This window comes from Hemicordylus capensis, chromosome 1 (genome assembly GCF_027244095.1).
Source record: "Hemicordylus capensis ecotype Gifberg chromosome 1, rHemCap1.1.pri, whole genome shotgun sequence".
Classification (NCBI taxonomy): domain Eukaryota; kingdom Metazoa; phylum Chordata; class Lepidosauria; order Squamata; family Cordylidae; genus Hemicordylus; species Hemicordylus capensis.
In genome coordinates, this window is record NC_069657.1 from 46,836,900 (window position 1) to 46,863,898 (window position 26,999).

Consider the following 26,999-nt stretch of genomic DNA (forward strand, 5'->3'; position numbering starts at 1 on the left):
GGGATTGAACTGGAAGTTGTTGAGGGCATTGAAGCTTTAGCTTTTGCCAAAGACCCCATTTAAGAGGCATTAAGAACCAGCCTGAACACTTTCCGATTCTTCTCTGTAACTACTTCATAAATAAAAGCTTCTCTTCTTGGTGTCAAGCTGTGCCAGATGCCTGACTTTTTAATATTTGCATAATGAAACTGAGGACATGTTCTATAAATGTGGCATTAGATTCTTCAGTGAGTGGGAAGTGGAATATGGAAGAAATAGAGCAGTTCAGTGTTATACATTATGGCTAATCCAGCCTTGGCTTCCGGAGTGCGGATCTCCTGGTTCTTCTCAGTGGCCTCTGTCGATCACACAGATGGGCTTCAGATGGAGAGCAAAGGCCTAGTCAGGAGTTCTGCAAGCTTTCTCTTTTTTGCTCCTGATTGGCTATCCCTGCCTTCCAGTACCTAGAAGGTCAGCTGACCAACCTTACCACCTCAGTTTTTTTGTTATCTGCCAACAGAGAAACAGAGTTGGAGAGTTTTTCCATAGTGTGTTCTGCTTCTTCGTGCTTCCTAGAAGGGGAGACACAGATAATACCTTCCTCTACAGTTTTTTAATTATTCTGCCTCTCCTCCCATCTATTGTCCTCTCTCTTTTTTACATGTTCCTTTTCTCTTGGTTCGACACCCACCCACCCCCGGCCTCTTCCTCTCAGGGGAAGCCTTGGCTGTGTTTTCCCTCAGTTTACAGCCACAAATGTTACTTTCAAGTGTTGCTCATGCTGCCAGACAAAGTTTCCTTCCTTGGAGGGGCACCAGTTGTGTCTTTTTTTGCTTTGGGAAAGCCCATGTTACTCAGTCCTGTGTGCACTGCTAGAAGTTTACCAGACAGGCACGCTAAAACAGGACTGCTAGACTGTGGGCTGTTTAGGGGAAAGGCCCTGCGCAGCGTGTCTGACATGGATTCCCCATAGGGCTTACCCTCTGCTTCAGACTCCCCAGGTGCTGAACCAAGAGCTCTGCCATTTGAGTGAACTTCAGTGGCTCCAAAATCTGTGGCGGCTCCACCTTTACCGCCCTCTTCTGAACAGGCCAGCCCAGCTCCCTCAGGAATTGCAGTCTCCTCTGTTTCATGGGTGGCCCAGGCCCCCACTGTCTCCATGCCTATCACGGTGTTGTTTTTACCTTGCCATTGAAACTTCTGGGATCTTTACTCTCAATCTTTCTACTGTTTGCACTGCTCTCCGATCTTACCATTGCCAGTACTAGTTGCTCTCTCTTTGGAATTATTTCTTTATTATTCATCTTTGCCTGCCTCTTCTGCATATACCCAGTTTTCTCTTGGCCTTTTTTGTCTTTATTTATCCTCCCAACTACTCCAGCTGCCTCTAGGCCTATCTGTTCCCTCTATCGAATTAACATTCAGTGGCTATCGGCTTTATTTTAGAATGTTACTGTCATCCTGACCTAGTTTTTCTAGCTTAGATTCAGAATTAATGCAAAGCGGGGAAATTGTTGCTTTCTCCATAGAAATTAAATGTCTAGCCCTTGTTCATTAAAGGCCTCAAGGACCACTAGCCAAAATATGCTTTTCAAAAAGACCACCTTAGAGGTGAAAAATACCCAAACCATACCTGCTGTTACACTGTACATCTATCTTTTCCAATGACAGAACCACTCCAGAAGAGCCCCACCAGTAAACCTGGTAATTGACATGGACACAAGTGAGGCAGTGAGAGACCAGGATTAATGAATTAAAACCAACCTTATTTACAAGAGAAAGATGCAGTTGCTGCTGCTAGTTGCGGAACAATAACCAGGCATAGGTAATTGCTTAGCTGTTGATTAGCTCTCTCCAAATTAACATTCAAGCCAAATTGCTGCTCTCTTACCTTTGCAGCTTTCACAATAAACTGCATCCAAACTAATTCCATTCTAATCCTCAGCTCCTCTCTTTGGTCAGACTCAGAGCGAGGCTTCAGGATCTTGTGTTTCAGTCCAGCCTTCTCTTTCTGAACACACAACAGTCACCGTAGAAGTCCTTTTCAGGCATTCTAATTCCATGGATGCTGTAACCACATACAGCAGGAGTGGGCAAACTTGGTCCTCCAGCTGCCCCCCCCCCTGAATTATTGTGGCTGGGGAAGATAGGAGTTCAACAACAGCTGGAGGGTCAGGTTTGCCCACCCATGATGTACAGTGTTCGTGGAAAAAGCCCTTCAAAAGCTCTTATCACTGCCCTGATATAATCTGAGCTACCCTTCTCTCCCCCTTGTGATTGGCATAATGTTTGTCTAATAAGACAAACTCTGTACTGAGGAGAAATTCTGGAAGACTAGTGTTCTGTATCACAGGGAAAATCTTGCCCTGAATACAGTACTTGTGTCTTCAAGCCCTGTCCTCATGGTGATTAGTGGGAGGGATTCATATGTCAGCACAGGGCTTCCAGATGTGCTTCAGTGGATGCTGTACTTAAGAAATTAGGATACCTGAGTAGTCTAAATTTGCCAACTTGTTTCCGGATCCAATTCAAGGTGCTGGTTATCACTTTTAAAGCCCTTAACGGTTTGGGTCATGGATACCTTCATAAGGTAATTTGATCATGGAGAAGAGAACTGGTCTTGTGGTAGCAAGCATGACTTGTCCCCTTAGCTAAGCAGGGTCCGCCCTGGTTGTATTTGAATGGAAGACTGCATGTGAGCACTGTAAGATATTCCCCTTGGGATGGAGCCGCTCTGGGAAGAGCATCAGAAGTTTCCAAGGTCCCTCCCTGGCATCTCCCAAGATAGGGCTGAGAGAGACTCCTGCCTGCAACCTTGGCAAAGCTGCTGCCAGTCTGTGTAGACAATACTGAGCTAGATGGACCAGTTGTCTGACTCAGTATATGGCAGCTTCCTATGTTCCTATACCTGAAGGACTGTCTTCTCCCCAGGGTTTTTGCCCACCCAACAAGGTTGTCAGAGGAGTCTTTGCTCCGTGTACCAGTGTTAAGAGAGGTGGGGTATGTTTGTGTGGTGTATAAATATGTTAGATAAATAAAATAAATTGTCTTGCATGCAGCCTTCTCTCTGGCTGCTCCCAGGCTCTGGAATGCTCTCCCAGTGAATGTCCGCTCTTTGACATCTGAGGCTGCTTTTAAAAAAACAATTAAAGACCTTTTGAATTTGTTCAGGCTTTTACCCCTTAGGGGCTCCTGAGTCTCTCAGCTTTTCTGCTTCAGTTTGTCTATTGTATAGGGAGGGAGATGTGTGTGTATGTTATGGTTTTTATTGTTTAACTGATTTTAAGGTTCTAAATGTGATTTTTATGGAGTTTTACTGTATTAACTTTTGTAAATCACCTTGGAATCTCTTATGAAAGATGGTAGAAACTGAACTAATAAATTGAATGAACAAATATAAAGTAACATAATTTGGTTGATGTTTCCTGAAGGACTTCCCCTTCTCTTCATAAAATATCTTTCCCACTGCTCACTGTTTACAGAACTCTGGCAGTGGATTTTGAGCTCTGAAGTTCCTCCTTCAGCTTCTGCCTCTTGGTTCCTTAGTGAACTTGGTTCTTTTATTTTCCTCTTGCTGACTTTTTTTCTATCTTCTCTTTTCTTTCTTGTTGACTGACTGGCTCTTTCTTCAAGCAACAACTCTAATGCTGATTGTGGGTAGAAGCAGATTATCTTGTCTGTCTGTCTCTGTGTCTCTCTCTCTAACGGTGTATGTGGCTTGAGTTTACCTTAGGCACTATTTGTTAATCAAACTTCCTTCCCTCAGCGTTTCTCCTCCCATAAAGAACAGCTTTCTTTTATACAATTAAACCACTGAATGCTAACTGAAATAGTGAATTCCCCACAGCCTCCCTCTTTTTAGTGAAACTTTCTCCATATTCCATTTGCTTATCCAGCTACAGTTTCTCTTTCCTCTCCATGCCTTACTGTATCTGCCCAAGTTCTATTTACAGTCGATCTGGGATGGCCAGATGTCTGGCAGCAGCTGAAAGTAGGCAAGTTTAACTTGATATTTGTAATTGCAGGTTTGGCTTTGGAAGGGCAGAGTTCCTCTGTACTGAGTATTGCAATTTACACATGGGTCACTATGGGTTACTGCTCAAATTAGGCAACTACTATAATAATGTGTTAGCTGTTTCTCCTACTATTCACTTTTCAAAATTATTTGATGGAATTGTGTGTTGTTGTTTTTTGTGTATAGATATGCAGAGCTTGGAGAAAGTGCTCAAAGATGCAATTGTGTATGGGCAACCTCGCACGCACAGACCCTGGAAAAAAATTCTCATAATTGTTGAAGGCATATACAGGTAGAAGCTATTCCTATGTTATCGGTGCTGCTCACCATATTGTATCCATTTTGAGGCCAACTTTAACTGCAACAAAAACTACATTTGTATAGACCTCTAGCTTCTTCACTTGTATCATTTTCATTATTTTAATCTTACCTAGTAATAATGAGCATACATATTTGTCAGGTTGCTCCAAGTAATAAATCTTAACGTGAAATTCACAGGTACAGTGATTCACATGTCTCACTGATGGACCCACTTCCTTTTTTCCTATATCAGGAATGAGAAAACCTCAGGCCTGTGTCCAAATCAGCCCCCACTTGCTCAGTCCCATCACTTTCCTCTGTTAGCCAGTGGTAACCTTTTAAATGCACACTGGCTGAGTTTAATCCCAGGAGGTATCCTATGAGGAGGAGCATGGTAAGCCACTTCAGCAGCAGTTTTCTTGAAGTGGGGCCTATAAAGCCACAGTTGGGTTGTGTCCCTGTTTCCACCATTCCTAGCAGCACCTCCCTTCTTGGGAGTTGCTCTAAATTGCTCCCAACCAAACTAGGAAGATGGAAAGATAAGTATACTCGCATGAATGAGAAAAGTGTGTGTGCAAGCGGGGGTGCACACACACTCTTTTATGCAACCTACAGACCAGTTTAGGAATAGCAGAGTGGTGTCAATGCCTGCACCCTAATAAAGAGCTCCCCACTTCTGATAAACAGCTCCTCCTTTTTACCGCTCTCATTTCTAGTCCCAAACCATTTACCCAGAGTGTTCTTTTATGGCATGAAAATTATGGACACTTAATGTTTGGCTTATGATAGAGCTTGTCTAGGAGGCTGCAAATATGAAGACCCATAACTTTCCTCAACTTCCTGACACAAGTACCAGAAGCCTCTTGTCATAATTTGCAGCAGGAAAAATATTAACTGTAATATTAACATCAGCATTCACTCTTGAATGCACAATTCCACTAAAATATTTGCCACATGTCCCAGGCTATGTGGTATAAGAGAGAGGCTCCTTACACTTTAGGGCGTGAATAGTCCCCCCTCTGCTTGGGTTCATGGAAGTTTAACCATTTCCTTTCCCTTTCCCTAGTTGAGCCATATGAGACTGAGACTGTGTCTTATTACCTTGTGTGACAATTTGCCAATTTCTATGTAAATGCCATGCCCAGTATGAGTGTGCCAACAGCCATGTGGTGTGATTGCTTGAAAACATTAGGGGGCCTCTTTAGGGGGATTCAGATGCTATTGAGAGATTCCAGCATTTGCAAGCTGCTTTTCTACAACATTCTTTTCTACAACAGCATGGAGGGATCCATAGTCAGACTACCTGAAGTGATCGCCCTTAAGAAAAAGTACAAATCGTACCTGTACGTGGATGAAGCTCATAGTATAGGAGCGCTGGGTCCCAATGGCCGGGGTGTAGTGGAGTATTTTGGACTTGATCCTGAGGATGTGGATATTATGATGGGGACGTTCACCAAGAGCTTCGGAGCTGCCGGAGGATACATTGGAGGCAAGAAGGTAAAAATAGTTTTGAAGCAAGATACATAGCATCAAAGAAAAGTAGCCATCTGACTGTGATGGCAGTAAGTTAGAACTTATGACCATAGGAAGCTGCCTTTTACCGAGTCAGACCATTGGTCCACCTAGCTCAGTGATGTCTACACTGAGTGGTAGCAGCTCTCCAGGGTTTCGGGCAGGAGTCCCAGCCCTACCTGAAGATGCCAAGGATTGAACATGGGATTTTTTCTGCATGCAAGCAGATGCTCTACCGCTGATCTGTGGCCTTGGAACTTGGAAATCATGCCTATTGCAACTTCCAACAAAAGACATTCCAGATGTAGGGCATGGAATAAATAAAATTAATCTGAAAGCTCAGATAGTTGTACAGCTAATGTGATCACCCTAAAAAAAAACCACCTTAAAAATACAAACACAGTTCAAACAAATAGTCAGTACTGTCACAAGACAGATGCTGCTCACCCACCTAGCCTGCATACCCTGGCCTCCCATATTTCTGCTATGCTTGACTTCCTGCCTCTAGTAGGCTCTCCCTGTTTTGTGTGTGCCCAGAATCAAGTTCTACCTCATTCCATTGGCCAGGGAAGAGGCCACTCCAAAGGACAACCTTACTAAGTTTCTCTCTAACTGCTGCTGTTGTCATGGCAAGACATTGTCATTCTCTATTTTAGAAACTGGTTATGATGTTGCTTCTCTCTGATGTGTGCATTCATCAAAGGAAAATTGATTGGTTTTATAAGGTCTAATTCCAGAAGTAAAAATTGCATGTGCTCCCCAGCCATCAAATTGTTCTGGGAATGGAAAGAAGACAAGCAGAATTACTTAGACTTCGCCCTTCCTTGTATGTAATCACTCTGTGAAATAATTGACGAGCAAAGCAGTGGAGCAGTCTTTGCAACAGCATGCAAGCATGCAAATGAGTTCTTTATTTGGCTTCATGCTAGCATTGTGTTCTTGTCTCAAATGCTTCTAACTCCAAGCTGCAGGCAAAACTCCAAATGCTTAAAGGCTTTCTAGATGAAGGGCTGCTTATACTAGGACTACGCTTTGCTTATACAGTGATTATGCAGGATTCTCATTATCTCCAAATTGACACTTCTGCCACAGGTGGAACCAAACATCTTTCCACAGCTAATGCATCCAGTGCTGGGAAATCATATGTTTCCAGTCAAGCAACATGTTGCAGTTGCTGGAATAGCACGATGGTTCCCCCAGCTAGTGCACACATTGCTCTTAAAATTGCCATACAATATACACTTGTTCAGTTTTTATACCGCCTCTCCTAAGGCATCCCAAGGCGGTTTACAAAAGTTAAAATACAATAAAACTTCATAAAAATCACATGTAAAACCTTAAAATCAAGGTTGTGGGATTATCATGAGCATCTGTTAGCTAGTGCCAGTGAAACAGGTGGCAAATGTTGCACTTTTTAAATTTATTTATTTTATTTATTTTACATTTTATATCCCGCTCTTCCTCCAAGGAGCCCAGAGCGGTTTACTACATACTTAAGTTTCTCCTCACAACCACCCTGTGAAGTAGGTTAGACTGAGAGAGAAGTGACTGGCCCACAGTCACCCAGCAAGTGTCATGGCTCAATGGGGATTTGATCTCGGGTTTTCCCGGTCCTAGTCCCGCACTCTAACCACTACACCACACTGGCTCTCTTGTCACTTGTCACCTCCCCAAACTTCAGTGCCATGGTTGATTTTTTTTAAAAACACCCTTTAAAATATGTTCTTCTTTCTGGGGATGTCTAATTTGATGTATTTTGATACTGTTTTGTATTTTGCTTTGTACTTTTAAAAATTATTAGAGGGTAAGAGTAAAAAAACAAAACATCTGTGAAAGGAAGGAAATGCTTTTGTTAAATTAGCAGTCTTCATGCTACGCACATGAATCTTATGCCTAGTTCTCACTTAGGACTAAGGTTTTGGGCTGTACCACTTTAGATAACAGCTGGAGGCTCACAGTAGTAGAGTGTATGCTGTACATGCAGAAGGTCCCAGGTTCAGGTCCTGGCATCTGCATGTAGGGCTGGGAGAGACTCCTGCATGAAACCATGGACTGGAGGGCTGCTGCTAGTCAGTGTAGACATTTACTGACCCAGATGGACCAGTGGTCTGACTCCATATCAGGCAGCTTCATATGTTCATATAACTCATGTTGCACTCCTTCTGATATTTATATTGAGTAAACAAATCAGATCTGAAGCAAGAGTTGGTGTTCTGCTTGAAAACAGTGCTCTGCAAGTGGCAGTATTCTGCATTAACCAAAACCTGCAGTCTGTTAAAACTATCCTGTTCTTTGTAGCGAATGGATGGAACTGATCCTAATGTGTAACATGGGTATATAATTTGAGACCTGTGTTCCCTGTAACAGGACTTCCCAGTTCCCTGTAACAGGACTTAACTCCCATAGTCCCCAGTAGGGGTGTGCACGGAACCGCGGAGTTGCGGTTCGGCACTGGGGTGGGGGGTTCCATTAAGGGCGGGGGGGGCTTTACTTACCCCTCCCGCCCTTTCCAGTTTTTGCGCCGTAAGTACCATAAAAAATGCGGGCTGCAGGATCCCTCTCCGCCCGCTTCTATTCTCTTTGATGGCTCCGCGCTCGGGCGGGCGGCAGCTGCCGCCACTGAAGCCCCCTCGAGAAGCCCCCTCGAAGCTCTTTCGGTACCTTAAATCTCGCCCGGACCAAGTCTGACCACACTCGGGCGGGCGGCAGCGAGATGTCCTTCCGCCCGCCCGCTCCCTTCCCTGCCGTCTGCAAAGTGCAGGAAGCCTTCTGCGCGCGTGCGCAGAAGGCTTCCTGCACTTTGCAGACGGCAGGGAAGGGAGCGGGCGGGCGGAAGGACATCTCGCTGCCGCCCGCCCGAGTGTGGTCAGACTCGGTCCGGGCGAGATTTAAGGTACCGAAAGAGCTTCGAGGGGGCTTCAGTGGCGGCAGCTGCCGCCCGCCCGAGCGCGGAGCCATCAAAGAGAATAGAAGCGGGCGGAGAGGGATCCTGCAGCCCGCATTTTTTATGGTACTTACGGCGCAAAAACTGGAAAGGGCGGGAGGGGTAAGTAAAGCCCCCCCCGCCCTTAATGGAACCCCCGACACAAACCCTCCCGAACCAAAACCACCCCATGTCCGGACCGGTTCGGAGGCCAGTAGAATGGCCTCCGAATCGGTCCGTGCACACTCCTAGTCCCCAGCCAAAGGCCATTGCAACTGGAGATGCTGGGAGTCGTCAGTGTCTGCGAATCCCTGTTAAAGAGAACACTGAGTCTCCCAGAGATTAAAAACGGAGTTATGTTTAAATGCTATATTGGATGTAAAATTATTCTAGGATCAAAAAACCTTCCCTTAAGAGAAGAATTAAGACTCTTACAAGTCCACTCAACCTCCCAAAAGTATGGAAATGGAAGGTGATGACTTCTGCACATTATAAAGTGGTATTGTCTGGCATTACATTCTTGCTTACAACTTAGGTTCAGTGCATCTACACTTTGTGCACCTTGGCTTTCAGCTTCAGCCTTTTATCTCTGAAGGTTGGGAGCCAACACTGTAGTTGGCTTCTGTATTATATAAATGTCCAGTAAGAATTTGTATCTTTATCATCATTAGATATGTGTTGAAATTGAGACTGCCCATTGGAAGGAATGGATGTAATGCCAATTGGGGAGATAAGTAATGATGAAAGGCCTGGCCTTTCAGGGTTTTTAATCAGTTTTTAATTGTTTTAATGTTAACCTGGTTTTGAGGGTTTTAATTGTTTTGATAGTTTAATTGTTTTTAAGTTGTTTTAAATTGGTATTTATATTTGTATCTCTGTTTTAATTGTTTTTAATGTTTTCTGTTTTAATTGTAAACCTCCCTGAGCCATTTCGGAAGGGCAATATAAAAACCAAATAAATAAATAAATAAAATAAAGAACAGAGATGTAAAATCCATTCTGGGACAGAGGGGGCACAAGGGATTTGGAATAATAAGGAAGGTGTCAAGGAGAGCAAGTACTTAAATGAAGGGGAGAAGGGTACAGGGATTAGGCACAGCAGCAAAGGACTGTCAGCAAGAATAGGTAAGTGCCATGATAAATTGGTAGTGTCTAGTTCTAGTTGAAAAATGTAAGAGTAAGATTATCATAGAAGGTTACAGTTGGGAGGGACCTTGGAGGCTTTGTAGTCCCACCCCCTGCCATTCTCCCCATTATATGAAAGCATATAAGGAAAATGGGGTTTCAGTGGATGGTGGTTTGCCACAAGAGTGGCAGTAGGCAGATAAGTGTAAACTTGTTTCTCTATTAAACAAAACTGGGAATCACACAGGGGGGAAATCCCTTTTAGCATGACATTTTTGTAGTTTCAACACTAGCATGAAAAAAGAATTATAGCTCCTATGCAGAAGAGTTGTGGACAAGATTAATTTTTTTTAAAAGCCTTTATTTTAGTGTTGACAATGATTGCCTCTTGTAACATTCCAAGATTCCTATCCAGTTTTCATCCATGGGTTGCTATTAGAATATGTTGATCCACTTAGATCAGTGCAGTTCCACTGAACCTGCAAGGATTGTAGTATAAATGATCAGTGCATTCTCTCTCCCCATACCACCTTTCATTTCAAGGAAGTTTTTCTATTTACTGGCTTCTGTTGTTCCATTGAAGCCTGTCTGTCTAGCCAATGGCTGCAGAAGTATCTGATATTCTGCTGTATTCACTTTGCCAGGAGCTGATTGACTACCTTCGTGTCCACTCTCACAGTGCAGTATATGCCACGGCATTATCGCCTCCTGTTGCAGAGCAAATCATTGTATCAATGAAGTGCATTATGGATGAAGATCGCACAGCAATTGGTGAGTTTCATGCATTGTGATAGGCTTTGCTTTTATGGGGACAGATGCTCTAGCTTTAGCACAGATAATGGAATGCCTTCTCACAGGAGCATTTAGAGTGCAATTCATTAACCTGTGGAATTTGCTGCTACAGGACGTGGTGATGGCTGCTCACTTAGATGGCTTTAAAAGGTAAAAGGTAAAGTGTGTTGAGTCCATTTCGACTTCTGGCGCCAACAGAACCCTGTGGTTTTCTTTGGTAGAATACAGGAGGGGTTTACCATTGTCTCATCCCATGCAGTTTGAGATGATGCCTTTCAGCATCTTCCTATATTGCTGCTGCCCAATATAGTACCAGCGGGGATTCGAACCGGCAACCTTCTGCTTGTTAGTCAAGCATTTCCCCACTGCACAGTTAGGTGACTGTTGGCTTGAAAAGAGGAATAGTCAAATTCATGGAGGACAGGTCCGTTGATGGCTATGTGCCATCGCCAGGTTCAGAGGCAGTATGTGTTGAATACCAACTGCAGGGAAGCAGCAGTGGGAGACGAATATGCTGCTGTCTCCTATTTGTGAGCATCTCGAAGGCATCTATTTGGCTGCTGTGGGAAATGGGATGCTGGACTACTTAGGCCCTTGGTCTAATCCAGCAGGGCTGCTTTTGGATCGTGTATGTCTGAGCTTAAAGGCCAAGTTGAAAACAGATCATCCTGGAGCAGCTCTATCTATGTGGTCGCTAAGAGTCAACACTGACTTGACAGCACTTAATCAATCAATCAATCAATCAATGTCTGAGCACATGTGTGTCATAATGCATCACTTCAAAGTAGAGGTGCAGTTCTGGACTTAATGAACATGTTACATAGCTACCTGCTTTTGTGTAGGCTCGCTCTTGTAAAGGATCCAGTTCCTCTGTGGTGTTGGAATTCTGGAATTAAATGCCTTTACATTCAAGAACAAGGTGTATTGTTGGATTTCTTGGAAGTGTTGTGTTTGGCCGCAAGGTGGCAGTGTGTATTGAAGAGCTGTACCTCTACCAATTTAACATCAATAGTCAATTTGTTATCTTCTATGGAGGAAAGAATGTTTTCCACAGTAATCTATTGCAAACATTTGTACTTCTATCTAGGAAGGTTCGGAACTGGATAGCAAATCTGAAGCATGCCTACTCTGAGGTTTAGTGGGAGTTACTCCCAGATCAGTGTGTACAGGATTGCATCCATAGGCATATTATTCTTAAGCTGTAAGTTGATGATTTGCCAAGATACTATAAGGTGGGAACAGATTTCTATTTTCTACATTAGGGTTTTTGCAAAACTGCACACATGGGGGGGGGTGTAGACAGACTCCTTTCATTCAATATTCTAATATGGAAGTTGTCTGAATAGAAGTGTTGGTAAAATAGAAAATTCACCAGGTTAGTAGTAGGGGTCACAGGGAAAATGTACTGCTGATACTTTATTTGAAACTTCCTGTTCTAAAGGTCTAAGGATTGTGGCTTTCAGTCTCAGGATTCACTATGATGTTCAACAGTCACAATGTAGCAAAGAATAATTGGCTTCAATAGGGTCATGTGGTGCAATCTATTAAGACTGTGAGATAGGATTTAAGAAGCATTTTGTATCACAATCCTAAACCTTGCCTGAATAAGGTGGGCTTGAATTATGGCTAGAGATAAATCAGGGCTGAAATAAAGCCATTTTACGGTTTATGGTATTGATTATAATGGCGCAAGCACTATTTACAAACCTAAAGATTTACAGGAGAATTTGAAGTATAAGGTTCATGACCAAAGTTTATTAAATGGTTGAAATCTTGCCTGCACTGCTTGGACTTTCAAACTGTGCTTACAGCCACAATCAACAGATGTGGTGACAGCCAACAATCTGGATTATTTTAAGAGGGGTTTGGATAACTTCATGGAGGAGAGGTCTGTCTATCATTGGCCACTCATCGGAGCGCTATAGGCCACCTCCAGCCTCAAAGGCAGTATGCCTCTGAATAACAGTGGCAGGGGAGTAACAGCAGGAGGGAGGGCATGGCTTCAACTCCTGCCTTTAGGCTTCCAGCGGCATCTGGTGGGCCACTGTGTGAAACAGGATGCTGGAGTGGATGGGCCTTGGGCCTGATCCAGCAGGGCTGTTCTTATGTAAATTGTACCTTCCTACAAATTGTGCAGTTTTGGAGCCTTTTCAGGGAGGCCATGAAGATGGTGCTTGCTGCTTATGTATGTGATGGGTCCTGAGGGTAGTAGATTAGTTTATACATTAAATAAGGTTGATATGGCCACATGCTGATTTGAGAGTTTGTCCCTCACAAAAGGGACAAGTCTCTGGTTTTCTTTATAGCTGTTAATAACTCTTGGCTCTGCACATATCAGACCACCATCTTTCCTGTTTATGATTATCCTGATTGCTTGGTCAGGAGCAAGTTTTTTGATATTGTCCTTAATATAGTATGCTCATAGGGCTGCAACCTTTTATTAGGGATGCCATTTTAAAGAACATAAGAACAGCCCTGCTGGATCAGGCCCAAGGCTCATCTAGTCCAGCATCCTGTTTCACACAGTGGCCCACCAGATGCCACTGGAAGCCACAGGCAGGAGATGAGGGCGTGCCCTCTCTCCTGCCATTACTCCCCTGCAACAGGTGCTCAGAGGCATCCTGCCTTTGAGGCTGGATATGGTCCACAGCCCTCCAGCTGGTAGCCATTGATAGATCTCTTCTCCATGAAGTTATCCAAACCCCTCTTAAAGCCATCCAGGTTGTTGGCTGTCACCACATCCTGTGGCAGAGAGTTCCACAAGTGGAACACGAGTTGTGTGAAAAAGTACTTCCGTCTCTTGGTCCTAGACCTCCTGGCAATCAATTTCATGGAGTGACCCCTGGTTCTAGAGTTGTGTGAGAGGGAAAAGAATTTCTCTCTCTCCACTTTCTCCACACCATGCATGATTTTATAGACCTCTATCATGTCTCCCCGCAGTTGTCTTTTTTTCTAAACTAAAAAGCCCCAGGGGGTGTAGCCTTACCTCATAAGAAAGGTGCTCTAGGCCCCTGATCATCTTGGTTGCCCTCTTCTGCACTTTTTCCAGTTCTATAATGTCCTTTTTAAGATGTGGTGACCAGAACTGTATGCAGTACTCCAAGTGTGGTCGCACCATAGTTTTGTATAAGGGCATTATTATATTATTATATTATTTTAGTCTGTTAAAACTGTTTCTACGGCTCTAGCCGATTGTGGATAACATATTGAACAAACATGAGAAATAATTTCACTGTTCTGGAACAGTGTTTAAGAATATGCCATTCTTGATCCCAAGATGTTGCAATTAAAATGCTTCTTTTGGAGAAGCTGTTCAGTGATCAAAAGATTAAGTACGGAGATTATTGTAGCTGTTTATTTTATACTTGTATTCTGATGTCTCAAGATAAGTATGGAATGAACACCTTGTTTATAAAGCTACATAAATAACTAGTTACTTCTCTGCAAGGATATATATTATTACCTATAAAGCCCTAAACAACTTAGGCCCTGGGTGTTTAAAAGAACATCTTCTTCACTATGCGTCCCACCACCTGTTAAGATCACCCCTGGACTTTGGAATGCACTCCTTGTTGAAATAAGACCCTCCTTATCTCTGGCAGCTTTTAAAAAGGCACTGAAGACACATTTATTCACCCAGGCTTTTAATTAGACTTATTATTTTAAATTTGTAATGTTTGTTTTAAATGATTTTAATGTTAATTATTTTAATTTATTTAGTGTTGGTTTTAATTGTGTTTTTATTTTGATCTAAACAGCCCTGAGCCATTTTTGGAAGGGTGGAATATAAATCAAATAATAAACAAACAAATAAGCTCTGCGAATGGACTTTGACTAAGTGCTTGCATTTCAGGCTGTCAAAATCTGGTGGATATAGAAAGTGGCTGAAATGGGGCTATGTAAAAATAATTGGCTTTATTGGAACCTGCTTGGATGGAGCAGCACTGAACAAAGTGGGTGAATTTCTTTTTGGTCCATATTTTATTTATTTTATTTAACATATTTCTGTACTGCCCAAAACCTGCGTCTCTGGGTGGTTTGCAACTAAAGTCATTTAAACATTAAAATCATTCATGTTTAAATTATTTAAAACCCAACATTACAAGTATTAAAATTATAAATCTAATTAAAAGCCTGGATGAACAAATATGTCTTCAGTGCTTTGTTCAAAGTTGCCAGAGATGTGAAGGCTCTTATCTCAACAGGGAGCGATATTCCAGCGATAGAGTGAATTTTGTATTCCAGCGTCAGGTACTGGAGCAAAATTATTAAAGTTTGTGGTGGTACAATTTACATTAAGTGATTTCAAAGTCTTTTCCTCCCAAAATTTAATGCTTATGGGTTGAAATTGTGGGGGGAAATAATGCCTCAAATACTGATTAGCTGAAGATCAGCAACCAGAGCAGAATAATTTTGTGTCAAAAGTAGGGCTGCTACCATTTTATCAGAGATGCCATTCCCTCATCATTTTCACATAGAAGGAATGTGGTATGGATGGCTCTAGGCTACCTTGAGCCTAAAGGGCAAAATGACTCTAAATTCTAGTTGCAGTGGAGCAGCAACAGGAAAGAGGGCATGTCCTCATCTCTTGCCTGTGGGCTTCTCAGAGGCATCTGTTGGGCCACTGTGGGAAACAGGATGCTGGACTAGATAGGCCTTGAGTCTGATCCAGCAGGGCTGTTCTTATGTCTCTTCTAAGATGGCTCCTTCTGTGACATATGTATCATCTAAAAACAGTGGCCAATGTGCAGTATCTATCTATATATTTAATTTTTGTCTAAGACGTACCTGTAGCTAATCCCATGTATTGCAGCTCTCCCGAGAGTTTGGAGAGCTGCCGGATAGCCACGGGTATAGGTGGAAGGGAAGAAAATAGTGGGCTGGCTGGTGTGGGGTGGAAGTGGCAGGGATGGAAGGCGGAGACAATGGCGGCAGGCAGGCGGCGGAGATGATGGGGCTCAGCCTCCCTCTCCAGCCTGCCTGCTGGCCAAAAGGCAAGAGCACCCGGTGGGTGAGGGGAGATGATAGTGGCCGGCAGGAGGGCAGTGGAGAGGGTGGTGCAGTCTCTCTTGCAGGCCCGCCTGCCGGCCAAATGGCGGGAGCACCCAGCGGGGGTGGGGGAGGGGAAGCGGTGGCCATCCATGAAGGGGAAGCGGTGGCCATGCCGGCTGGCCATGGAGGTAGAACAAGCTGGGGGGAAGAATGAAATGGGGCTGAAGTGGGGGAGGCAGGGAGAACTAGGGGCATAGATGCTCTGCGCCAAGTCAGCTAGGGTATGTAATTATCTCAGGTATAACTGATACTAATCCTGTGTATGGCAGATCTCACGAGAGTTCGCAAGCAGAAGCACCATGGTGATTGGGCAGTGGAGATTCCATACGCAGATAGGGAGGAGATGGTTATGGTCTGTGATGGTTAAGGTCAGTTGAAATGCAACTGTTCCTGATCGGAAGATGTTCTTCATTGTAGAGGTGAGGAATCTATATATATGAAAGGTTAGTGGGCTGGGATCTGTGAAGAGAGGGGTCGTGACGGAGGAAAGAGTCCCTTCAGGAGAAGGAGGCTGCCGTTGGACTTGGGTCACGGTTATACGGTGGCTCCGTTCCTACCTAGGGGGTCGTACTCAGAAGGTGGTGCTGGGGGATCCCTGCTTCACCTCTTGGCCTTTGGCCTATGGGGTGCCACAAGGATCTATTCTGTCCCTCATGCTTTTTACTTTTATTGTATCGGTGTCTATCTTATTGTTGTGAGCCGGCCTGAGCAGTAGTGCACTGGAGGGGCGGGGTATACATATTTTAAATAAATAACAAATAACAATAAATAGATGAAGAAACAAGATGAACAAGATCTGTTAACTCAGGATGGGGGAGAGAGAGAAAGAAGGGAGGGGAAAGATGGGACGGGCCCAAGCCTGTTAGCCGCCAGAGGGCCCAGTCAACCACTGCTGTTTGGGGCTACCGAGGCCATTGGTGGAGGCAGGCAGGCCACTGACAGGCCCGAGCGACCATGGTGGTGCCTGTTGGCAGCAAGAAAGGGCCCAATCAACCGCTGCTGCTATTTGAGGCTACCGAAGCTATTGGTGGAGGCAGGTGGGAGGGCAAGGGACAGGCCCGGGCCTGTCAGCGGCCTGAGAGGAATAAGCAGCCATGGCGGTGGCAGCAGCGAGGATGGGCTCAGTCAACCGCTGCTGCTGGTCCTCTGGAGAAGAGCAGGGGTGAGGGTGGGGAGGTCTTTGGAGATAGCGGGCTACAGCTTGGCCAGTAGGCGCCACAAAGCTGCAGCCGCAACCAAGAGGGGTGAGGGGGATGGAATAAAGGGATGGAGGAGTGACCAAGAGGGGTGAAGGGGATAGAAGCAATGGGAGCAGGAGCAGGAGTGCGACGAGGTGAGGGGCGCAATCAAGTACTAGCGCACAGATGCTCTGTGTGGGTTAAGCTAGTTCCCTGTAAGAGGGAATCCCAGATGCTATTGACTACAGCTCCCAGAATCCCGAGCTGAAGTGGACTTTGGCTGAGGATGCTAGGAGTTGTAGTCAAGAACATCTGGGATTTTCTGATGGGTAACACTGCCGCTAATGCAAAAGAATGTCACAGTTGCACTAAAAGTGGCATTTGCACAAGAGCGCTATTTCACTACCGGCTACGACGCTCTTGTGCAAAAATTCCCATTGACACAAATGAGGTATGCTGCAATTGTGCAGTACTAGTTTGGAAAACAAGCTTCAGATTTAGCCTTACTGGCTAGTAGGGATGTGCATGGAACCGGCTGGCCCGGTTCAGCTAGAATCTGGTCCAGGTTCAAGCTGCCCTAGGTGGCTTGGGCTGCCTTGTTAGAGCCAGCTCGAGGGGCCCAGTGGCTATACTTGTAAAGGGGAATCTGGCAAGGATCCCCCTTTACAAGTAAATGGTGGTGATGGCAGGGGGGCAAGGGTCCTCAACTCCTGCCTGTAGGCTTCCAGCAGCATCTGGTGGGCCAGGATGCTGGACTAGATGGGCCTTGGGCCTGATCCAGCAGGGCTGTTCTTGTGTTCTTCTGTTGTTAACTCCTCTCCAGCACACTCTTCCAACATATTGACCAGTGTGGTTTTTCAAAGCTGTTAGTAATATATCAGGCTTAATCTATTAGTTTTAATCTATTGGATCTACTAAGGCAGGGCTGCACAGCTTTGGCCCTCCAGGTGGTGTGTAGACTACAGCTCCCATCATCCCTAACTATTGGCTGCTGTTCCTGGGAATGATGAGAGTTGTAGTCCAAAAACAGCTGGAGGACCAAGGTTGTGTAGCCCTGTTCTAAGATTGCTTTAATTGGGTGACATTTCTAGGCATCAGAAAATCTTGTATTCATTCACTGTTCCATATTGTAAGAATGAGAAAAGGTGAATTCACAAGTTGTGCAAACTCAATAGCTCTCTGAACTTGAGGAACATGTCTTTGCAGCTTCAGGAATACATTGGCTATTGTTAAATATTTGTAATCATTTCAGAGTTCTCCCTTGGCCAAACAGGATGTTAACAGCAGGCACCTTGGATAGAATACACATGCCACAGAAAACAGCATGGCTATTTCCTAAACAGGACAAGAGGCTAATGAAGGCTGAATAGACTTAATTAGGTGACAGCACGTGAACATGCAATCTGGAAGGGGGCAGCAGCTCCCCTTCTATTTTCTATTGTCTGTTCAAACAAATCTTTCAGTAGCTAGTATTGTTTCTGTCTGGCACTCATAATGGTCATCCACAGGGTGCTGTCTGAAATAGTCCATGTTAATTTAAAAATACAACTGTGTGGCAGTATTCATCTCTCTGTTTGCAATTGAATGTGCCTTGATTCTAAAAAGCCAGCCTAGTCCAGTAGCTTTAAAGTAGGCAAAGAGAATTTGCTCTTGAACATCTTTCTATTACCTATCTGACAAGATGTCTGTCAGAGATTCTACTGTCCAGTGCCTAACAGTCATAGGTCCTTGCCTTCAGAGTTTAAGAGAGTTTAATTTCTGTGTGGATTTTTGATACATTTCAACTGATCTTTCACTCTTATAGTATGGCTCCCATTCAGCGGGTCTGAATATTTTTGTGACAGTTTGGACAAAAAAAGGAACAAAGCCAAAGAACAAGGAATACCTCAAAAATGCATAAAAAGGCATATAGTTTCTTTGGAAGAGGGCTTCTAAACACAATCTGAGGGGTAGAGGAAATCCATACTTTCTTTAGTACTAGATTATACAGATGAGAGGGAATTTGTTGCTCTTTCCAAAAAGAAATCTGATTTGGGAGAAGACATGTTCGTAACCAGAAATTGGGGGCAAGGCAAATATCCTCTGCTAACTTGGCAAAGAGGCTCTTTTGATGTGGTACTTCTCTTTTATTTAGCAGGGGCAGAGTAACTGGCCCTTTCCACCTCCAGCAGAGTACCTCCAGTGACTGTTGCTGGTGTCTATCTTATGTTTCTTTTTAGATTGTGAGCCCTTTGGGGACAGGGATCCATCTTATTTGTTTGTTATTTCTCTGTGTAAACCGCCCTGAGCCATTTTTGGAAGGGTGGTATAGAAATCGAATGAAATGAAAACCATTTGAGCCAAACTTATCAGATGAGTAAGAGTTGCATTGCAAGCAAAATAAGGCTCCGCTTTATCCCAGGATGGCTGATTACTAGGTGGATGCAAATGGGTGGTGTTTGATCTTCAAAACATTAAAAAGGGGTGGGGGAGTAAAGATATTTTGTTCATAGCAAAAGACTACATGCTGCTTATACTCTGCATTTACTTATCTGGAGGAACTAAAACCACTTAGCTCTAGGTTAGCAATAATTATTAACGAGATCTGGCTTTTCCCCTCCCAAAGCTGCCTTAGTCAGGAACAGTGCCCTCTAATTTTTTCATCTATGTATAGAATGAGTTTTGTTCTGGGAGGCAGTATCAAGGCAGTGTGTGCACCTGCATTCAGAATGGGGCCTCCCTGATTCAACCTGAGTGGGATCTAAAATTAACTGAATGGACATAGCCATTCCTCCTGGTCATTACGTAACAATATGAAAGAGTTGGTACATGAATTTGCTTATTTTCCACTTTCCTCCTTACCCCCCCCCCCCTTTAATAAAATAACATGGATTAGAATTCCATTTCACTCAAGAATACACTGAAGGGGTGGGATTCCACCTCCCCCCACCCCCGAACACAACAGATTAGATTGGATACAGGGGGGTGGTAAGTGTCAATAGGCTATATTGAGAGATGACAAATATGCACTAAGAATATCCACGTTGGAGTTGTAGCTTTAATTCTGTTTTATAAACTCGCATGAGATCTTTCCTACCTGTGCTTTCCAAGATCCTTTTAAATTAAAGATACCAAGGAATCAACCTGGAACCTTCTGTATGTAAAACAGAAGGTAACTCAGCAGCCCTGCTACCAAGCTGCATTTCCTCCAGCCCTGTCGTCCCAGACCACAGCCAAAGTTTCCCTCTGAAAAATCTGTCTGCCCCATCACATTTCACTTCATTGCCATACTTTCTACATGTAAAACTATTTGCATAATTTCCAGATCCTGAATTTTTCTTTGTATATTTTGCTCATATATATTCACACTGTTTCATGAATTTTGTAGCATTTGGACTGCATATATCGTGTATGTGTAAAAGTAACTCACAGTACAATGTGTCTGACTAGCCTGATCCTGTGCATGAATACCTGGAAATAAGTTCCATTGAGTTCATAGAACTTACTTGGGAGTAAGTATACATAAGATTGCAGCCCAAGTGATAGCCGTATGTGTGACTGCAGTTTGTGATTTCCATCAGACCTGCTGCATCACTTTCTGCAATGCGATTTCAGTAAGTACGTTGCTTTTTCTTTTTCTTTCCTTTTTTCTTTTTTGCCATGGAAGTGCCACCCATAACTGCTGTTGACTTCCAGAGGAAGGCTGGAGTGTGTTGGAGAAAACTTTTGTAATCCTTTCCCTAGAACTTGAAGCAGACTAGATTTTTATTAGAATTGGGAGATGACCTTTAAAGGTAAAGTGTGCCATTGAGTTGGTGTTGAGTCCTGGTGACCACAGAGCCCTGTGGTTGTCTTGGTAGAATACAGGAGGGGTTTACCATTACCATCTCCTGCGCAGTATGAGATTGTGCCTTTCAGAATCTTCCTCTGTCACTGCTGCCTGATATAGTTGGGAAACATAGTAGCAGGAATTCGAACCGGCAACCTCTGGCTTGCTAGTCAAGTCATTTCCCTGCTGCGCCATTAGATTGAAGCAGATGATGTCAACCTCCCTAAATTTAAAATGTTTGCCTAATATCTCAATTGTCCAAGCTAGTTAAAATATAAAATGGGAAACTTTAAAACTCAAGTTCAGATACCCTTGAAGATCACTGTCAAGAGAAAACAAACATTAAAAGTATAATAGATAATATTAGTAGATTGACCCTTGGAAGCTTGTTTTGGTTCAGTTTATTGGGTATATAGTAGCTAACTGTAGAGGTCCCCCCCCCCCGCCAGTGAGATTGGAATTAGGAAAAAACAAACATAGAAGCATAGTGTTAAGGAAGCTGAAATATTAGCCCCTTGTAGTTGGTTAGTAACCCAGAAACTTGTTTAAATTTTTAAAATACCGCGACTGTTTCTAACATAATAGTTCCAAGTAAAATGTGTGCAAAGCAATGCATGGTGTTGCACTTCATGTGCCTTGCTGTAAACTAAAGTTTGTACTCTTTTGCTTCTAGAGATGCAGCCATTTCTATGATAGTGATGTCTTTTGGTGACTTTATCCCCCCCCCCCCAATCTTCCTTTGTTTAAATAGTTTTTAAATGTTCAGTTTTGGCATAAGTATATTTCATTTGAATTTCTTCCAATAAGGGACTTGATAATGAGGTGTTAAATTATCACCTTGGGAACCCAGGGACCAGTCAAAACTAATTTGGGCAGAGCAAAACTTTTTTTTGTTGCTGACCTCAAGAATCCCAAGCTGTGCCAAAGAGCTGTTGGGAAAACAAACTCTTTGGGGGTCATAAAGAGTTTCCTGCTTCTCCTCGGGGGACTGACAGCTTTAAACATCACTTGCTGTGTTTGTGTCTCTGGCAGGGGGTCTTTATAATCTAACAAACTGCTCCTCCCCTTGCTCTCTCATAAGGCATAATGGCAGACTCCAGGAAAGCAATGTTACTCTATAACGATTAAGGGGGAGGTTTGTGGATGCTGCCTGTGTTTGTACTCTTGCTGTGGTATGTATTAGGACAGCATGTCAGGTGTATCTGTACATTTGTACAGTATTTGATATGTTCCCCTTTGCTTTGTTACTTAGTCCAAGTGCTGAAAGAAAGTATTTGAATTGTTTCCCCCACCTTTGGTGAAGTAAGTGGGTAAAACTTTTCTGTGCGGTCAAGGGCAGGAGGAGTAGTGTTTGAACACTGCCAACTGACATTGCAGTTGTGTTGTGTTCTCCAGTGCTCTGCTCATGTGCTGCAGGAGGTTTACATGGGGAAAGAAAGAAATTGAGATCTCTTCTTCCTCTCCTCCTTGCATATCAGAAGAAATTATTTCGAAAATGTTTTTCAAACTTTTGTGGTAATTGTATCTCTCAAACAGAACAGCATGCTCTGATATATTCGTTTTTATGGAGGAGTCTGAATTTGACTTGGTTTGTGTCTTGAGACCTGAACTGTTGAATTATGCTTTTTTGGTATTCCTGTTTTGCCCGCTGATCCTAATTAATTAATTATATATTTTTAATTGTTAAATTTACACCCCGCCTTTCATTAAGAAAATCCCAAGGCAGCTCACAATAAAATATAAAAACACGATTATAAAAAGACACATTAAAATATTGAGCTAAAAAGTGTAAAAACAAATCTGATTTAAATAAATTAAAACACAAGCATAAAAACAGTACAATCATATAAAAGCCTGGGTAAAAAGCCATGATTTGACATGCTTTCTAAAAACTGTGGTGGAGACTGAGAAGCGGATACCCACCTGGAGAGCATTCCAGAGTCTCAGCAACAGAGAAGGCCCTGTCACGCGTGCATGACAACCTAGCCTCCCTCATTGTCGGCACCCGGAGCAGAGCCCCCTCAGATGACCTCATCAAGCGGGCAGCAAACCTTGGGAGCAGGCGGTCCCTCAGGTATCCCAGGCCCAAAGCGTTAAGGGCTTTAAAGGTCACCAGCACCTTGAATTGGACCCGGAAACAAACTGGCAGCCAGTGCAGCTCTTTCAAAATGGGTGTGATGTGACCCCACTGGGCAGCTCCAGATAAAACCCTAGCTGCCACGTTTTGCACTAGCTGCAGTTTTCAGATATTCTTCAAAGGCAGCCCCACGTAGAGCGTGTTACAGTAATCCAGCCATGACGTGACTAAGGCATGGGTAACTGTGGCCAGATCTGCCTTCTCGAGAAAGGGACGCAGCTGGCGTACTAGCCGAAGTCGTGCAAAGGCACCCCGGCCACCGCCACTATCTGAGCCTCCAAAAGCAGAGCCGGGTCCAGTAATACCCCCAAGCCGTGTACTTGCTCTTTCAAGGGGAGCGCAACCCCATCCAGAACTGGTAAAATCTCCTCATCCAGATTGGCTCTCCTACTGACCAACATTACCTCTGTCTTGTCCGGATTCAATTTCAGATTATTAGCCCACATCCAACCCATCACGGCCTCCAGCCCCGATTCAGGACATCCACCGCCACCCTAGGATCAGGTGACAAGGAGAGATCTAGCTGAGTGTCGTCTGCATATTGCTGATAACTCAGTCCAAGTGCCCGGATGACCTCTCCCAGCGTTTTCATGTATATGTTTAAACGGCATGGGGGACAAGACTGAACCCTGCAGAACCCCACAGGCCAATGGCCACGGAGCTGAGCAGTAGTCCCCCAGCACCATCTTCTGGATCCTCCCCCCAAGAAAGGACCAGAGCCACTGCAACGCAGTACCTGTGATTCCCATACTCGAGAGGTGGCCCAGAAGGATACCATGGTCAATGCTATTGAAAGCCGCCGAGAGGTCCAACAGGGATGCACTCCCCCTATCTAGTTCCCGGCGTAGGTCATCCATTAGAGTAACCAAGGCAGTCTCAATCCCATATCCAGGGCAGAAGCCAGATTGAAAAGGGTCCAGATAATCCGTATCATCCAAGACCCTCTGCAGCTGGGACGCCACCACACGCTCTATCGCCTTGCCCCAAAAGGGCAGGTTAGAGACCGGTCTATAGTTGTCTAGGTTGGAGGGATCAAGGGAGGGCTTCTTTAATAATGGACTTATCACCGCCCCCTTGAGGCACGATGGCATCGTGCTCTCCCTTAATGAAGCATTAATAATCACCTCCAACCATCTGCCTGTACCCTCCCTGGCAGCTTTTATTAGCCATGAAGGGCAAGGGTCAAGAGCACACAGTGTCACCCGCACACTGCCTAGGATCTTGTCCACATCCTCAGGCTGCACCAAATGGCTGCTGCAGTGACTTTTCTTTTTGACAGCAGCCTTGCCGCAGTATCAGGAACTTCATATGCATGAATCATAAAGCCAATGAAATATTTAGCTTTGACACGCTTTGGCTATTTTGTTGAGAATTTCAGCCATAGTTGTCTAAAACTCAGCTATACATTGCTGAACTGCATCAACCTCCTCTGTTTTTTGTTTTGCTTCAGATGCCACTATAGACTGTGCTAATGTGTGCCAGCAGAATGGCTCAGTCATGTTGTTGAGGGTTGGTGACCCTAACTCACTCAAATGTTTGATTCATCCCATGTTCATGTAAATAAGCTGGGTTGAACTCACTTCAACCTCCAAGGATTGTTATCCCAGGATGACAGTAGTTTAAAAAAAAAAAAAAAGTTTCTCTCCAATCTGGTAGCACAAGAATGTGTGGGAAGTCTTAATGGAGCTGAGACAAAATGACTCTCAGCACATAGTGCGTTGAAACAAATGGGAATGATTTTAACTGTTGTCTTTATTTTTGTTTATATGTATTGAGTATCTGGTAATGAAGAGAAGAGTACTGCCTGTGAATTATAAGGAAAAGCTACATTTTTGAAGCATCAGTTATTGCGAGTCTCTTGTTTTTGTTCAAGTTTATTGCTTCTGTCAATATGTCCATTTGATTGTGTTTATACATCTCTTAAGCAACTAAACAGTGATTATGGGTGTCACTTTCTCTCCTCATCCCTGCTCAGCTATTTATCACCTTAGACACTTTTGGCATGTTTGGTGCCCCTCACTGTGAACTTTTCAGGCAGTTAGTTGCCTAGAGCTCACATGTTCCCATTGCAGTGTGTGTGCACTAATCCTCTGCAGTAATGTAAAGGAACTGATGTGTGAGTCAAACCTGTTAAGTACTGCCACATGAGGGTGAGAATCATTGCAGTTTTGAGAAACAAGCATACAAATGCAACTCCAGTTTACAGAGCTGCTCCACATGATCCTTGAGACTCACAAGCCTACACAAATAAGGGAATTTGTGCTTTCAAGTTTTGGATTGGGCATTGAACTCAAACTGCTTTCCTCTAACAAGGATGTGACCTTTAATGTTCATGCTATTTTCTTCTGTATCTTGATGGAAGATTGTAGCCTTATCCAGCATACATCAGTCTGTCCCATTTCAAAGTAAAGCCAGCCTCCCAACTTAGAGATGGGTTGTCTTCTAAAGGTTTGTTTGTTAGTTGAATGTTTATAACTTGGATCACATATAGTTCCTATGGGGGACAATGGGTTTGTATATGCAGGTTGGTGTGTGTGTAAATTGGGGACTTCATTAATATGTTATGTAGCTTTGTTTGTAAGTGTGGGCCATTTGTGAGTCGCGTATTTGTAAGTTGGGGAGTGCCTTTATTGGAGTCCATTTCACATCTAAAATGAGTTAATTGAATTTTGATTATTGAATGTCTTATAATGCATCTAGTGTGAAAAGCATTCTCTCTTTCTCAGAAGCTTGGGCTACCTGACTATATGGACTATACTAAAGTGGTAGTATGATGGATTTTTGCAGAAACATCTCTGTGGACATTAACAGAGAACTCTAGAGATTGAGAAATGAGCAGATTGCTTCTGTATTCTAAAGTAAAAGGAAAGAAGACTCCTTCAGCCGTCGACAGCAGTCATAGAAACAAATACCAGATTTTCCGCTTCGGTATACTGCAGGTCTGAATTCAAATGGGAAGCTAGCTTGATATTAGCATGTTCAGGGAAAACAAGCAGATGGTAAATATAGTCTACACTCACTGTTGTATAAAGCATCTAAATTGTTTCCACTGAATGCCTTGCAAACATCCCTCATAGAACACACTCCTCTGAAGGCAGCACATTCCACAGTAAAGAAAGTGATGTTTGTATGTGTTCCTTATGTTCCCACCCTCTGCGGCATTTTGGTCATAATTGTGCACAGTCTATAAACAAACTTGGATAAAGGCCTATGGGATGAGCGTGTTTACTGCCCCCAGTCTGTGCCACTTCTGACCTATTCTTTGGTTTGCATGTATGGTGCAACAATGGATTTTGGCTTTTGTTCTGTAAAGATAAGTGCCTATCGGAATCTGAGGGGTGTGTGCAAGACAAAGTAGATCAAAGCCTCCGTGCTGGATCCACAGAGAGCATAACATTTTCTGATTCACTCATCCGTTTCCAACTCTAATGGTTTTACTCCTTTTGAAACCTGGGGTTTAATGTGTTCCATCTGTCTGTCACTCGCATGGGTTCAGAGGCGGTATCTATGATTATTCTTTTGAAGTAATCCAGCTAATGCCAACTTTGGCTACACAAGCTACTAGTATTGTGGATATGTACAGATTCTGGCATCCTTGTATGACATGTCTTCTCACTAGCTAGAGATGCTGATGAAATGCAAGTTAATGATCTGATAGTGGATTGCATGAACATGTACAATCCTTACCATGAATGCTGTATAAAGAAAAGGGCACAGAATGGACAAAGATTAACTTTTAGGTGTTCTAGTTATCCAAAATTATTATCTGAATCTAATAACCTCAGAGTAAGAGGATGTTAAATTATTGCAATAATATATGCCAGCTAATATATGTGTATTGCAGCATTGTCAAACAAAGTGAGTAAGCATTTTTCCCATTGTTGCAAAAAGAGGGAGTGCTATTGAAATAGCACTTAGCAATAGCAATAGCACTTACATTTATATACCGCTCTATAGCTGGAAGCTCTCTAAGCGCTTTACAATGATTTAGCATATTGCCCCCAACATTTCTGGGTACTCATTTTACCGACCTTGGAAGGATGGAAGGCTGAGTCAACCTTGAGCCCCTTGGTCAGGATCGATCTTGCAACCTTCTGGTTACAGAGCAGCAGTTTTACCACTACGCCACCAGGGGCTCTGAAATGAAATTGATGCTGAGTTACAAAAGCCTTTAGGCT

The 26,999-nt window shown here is 43.6% G+C and overlaps 1 protein-coding gene across 3 annotated transcripts in view; it reads left to right on the forward strand.

The window, feature by feature from the left end:
- The window catches only part of SPTLC2 (serine palmitoyltransferase long chain base subunit 2), a 138,184-nt gene that overhangs the window by 59,642 nt on the left and 51,543 nt on the right, over nucleotides 1-26,999 (forward strand). For all 3 annotated transcript variants that reach the window (XM_053283134.1, XM_053283133.1, XM_053283135.1), the window contains exons 7-9: nucleotides 4,181-4,286; nucleotides 5,572-5,791; nucleotides 10,499-10,625. In XM_053283134.1, coding sequence (XP_053139109.1) covers nucleotides 4,181-4,286; nucleotides 5,572-5,791; nucleotides 10,499-10,625 — 453 coding nt within the window. The remainder of the gene's footprint in view (nucleotides 1-4,180; nucleotides 4,287-5,571; nucleotides 5,792-10,498; nucleotides 10,626-26,999) is intronic.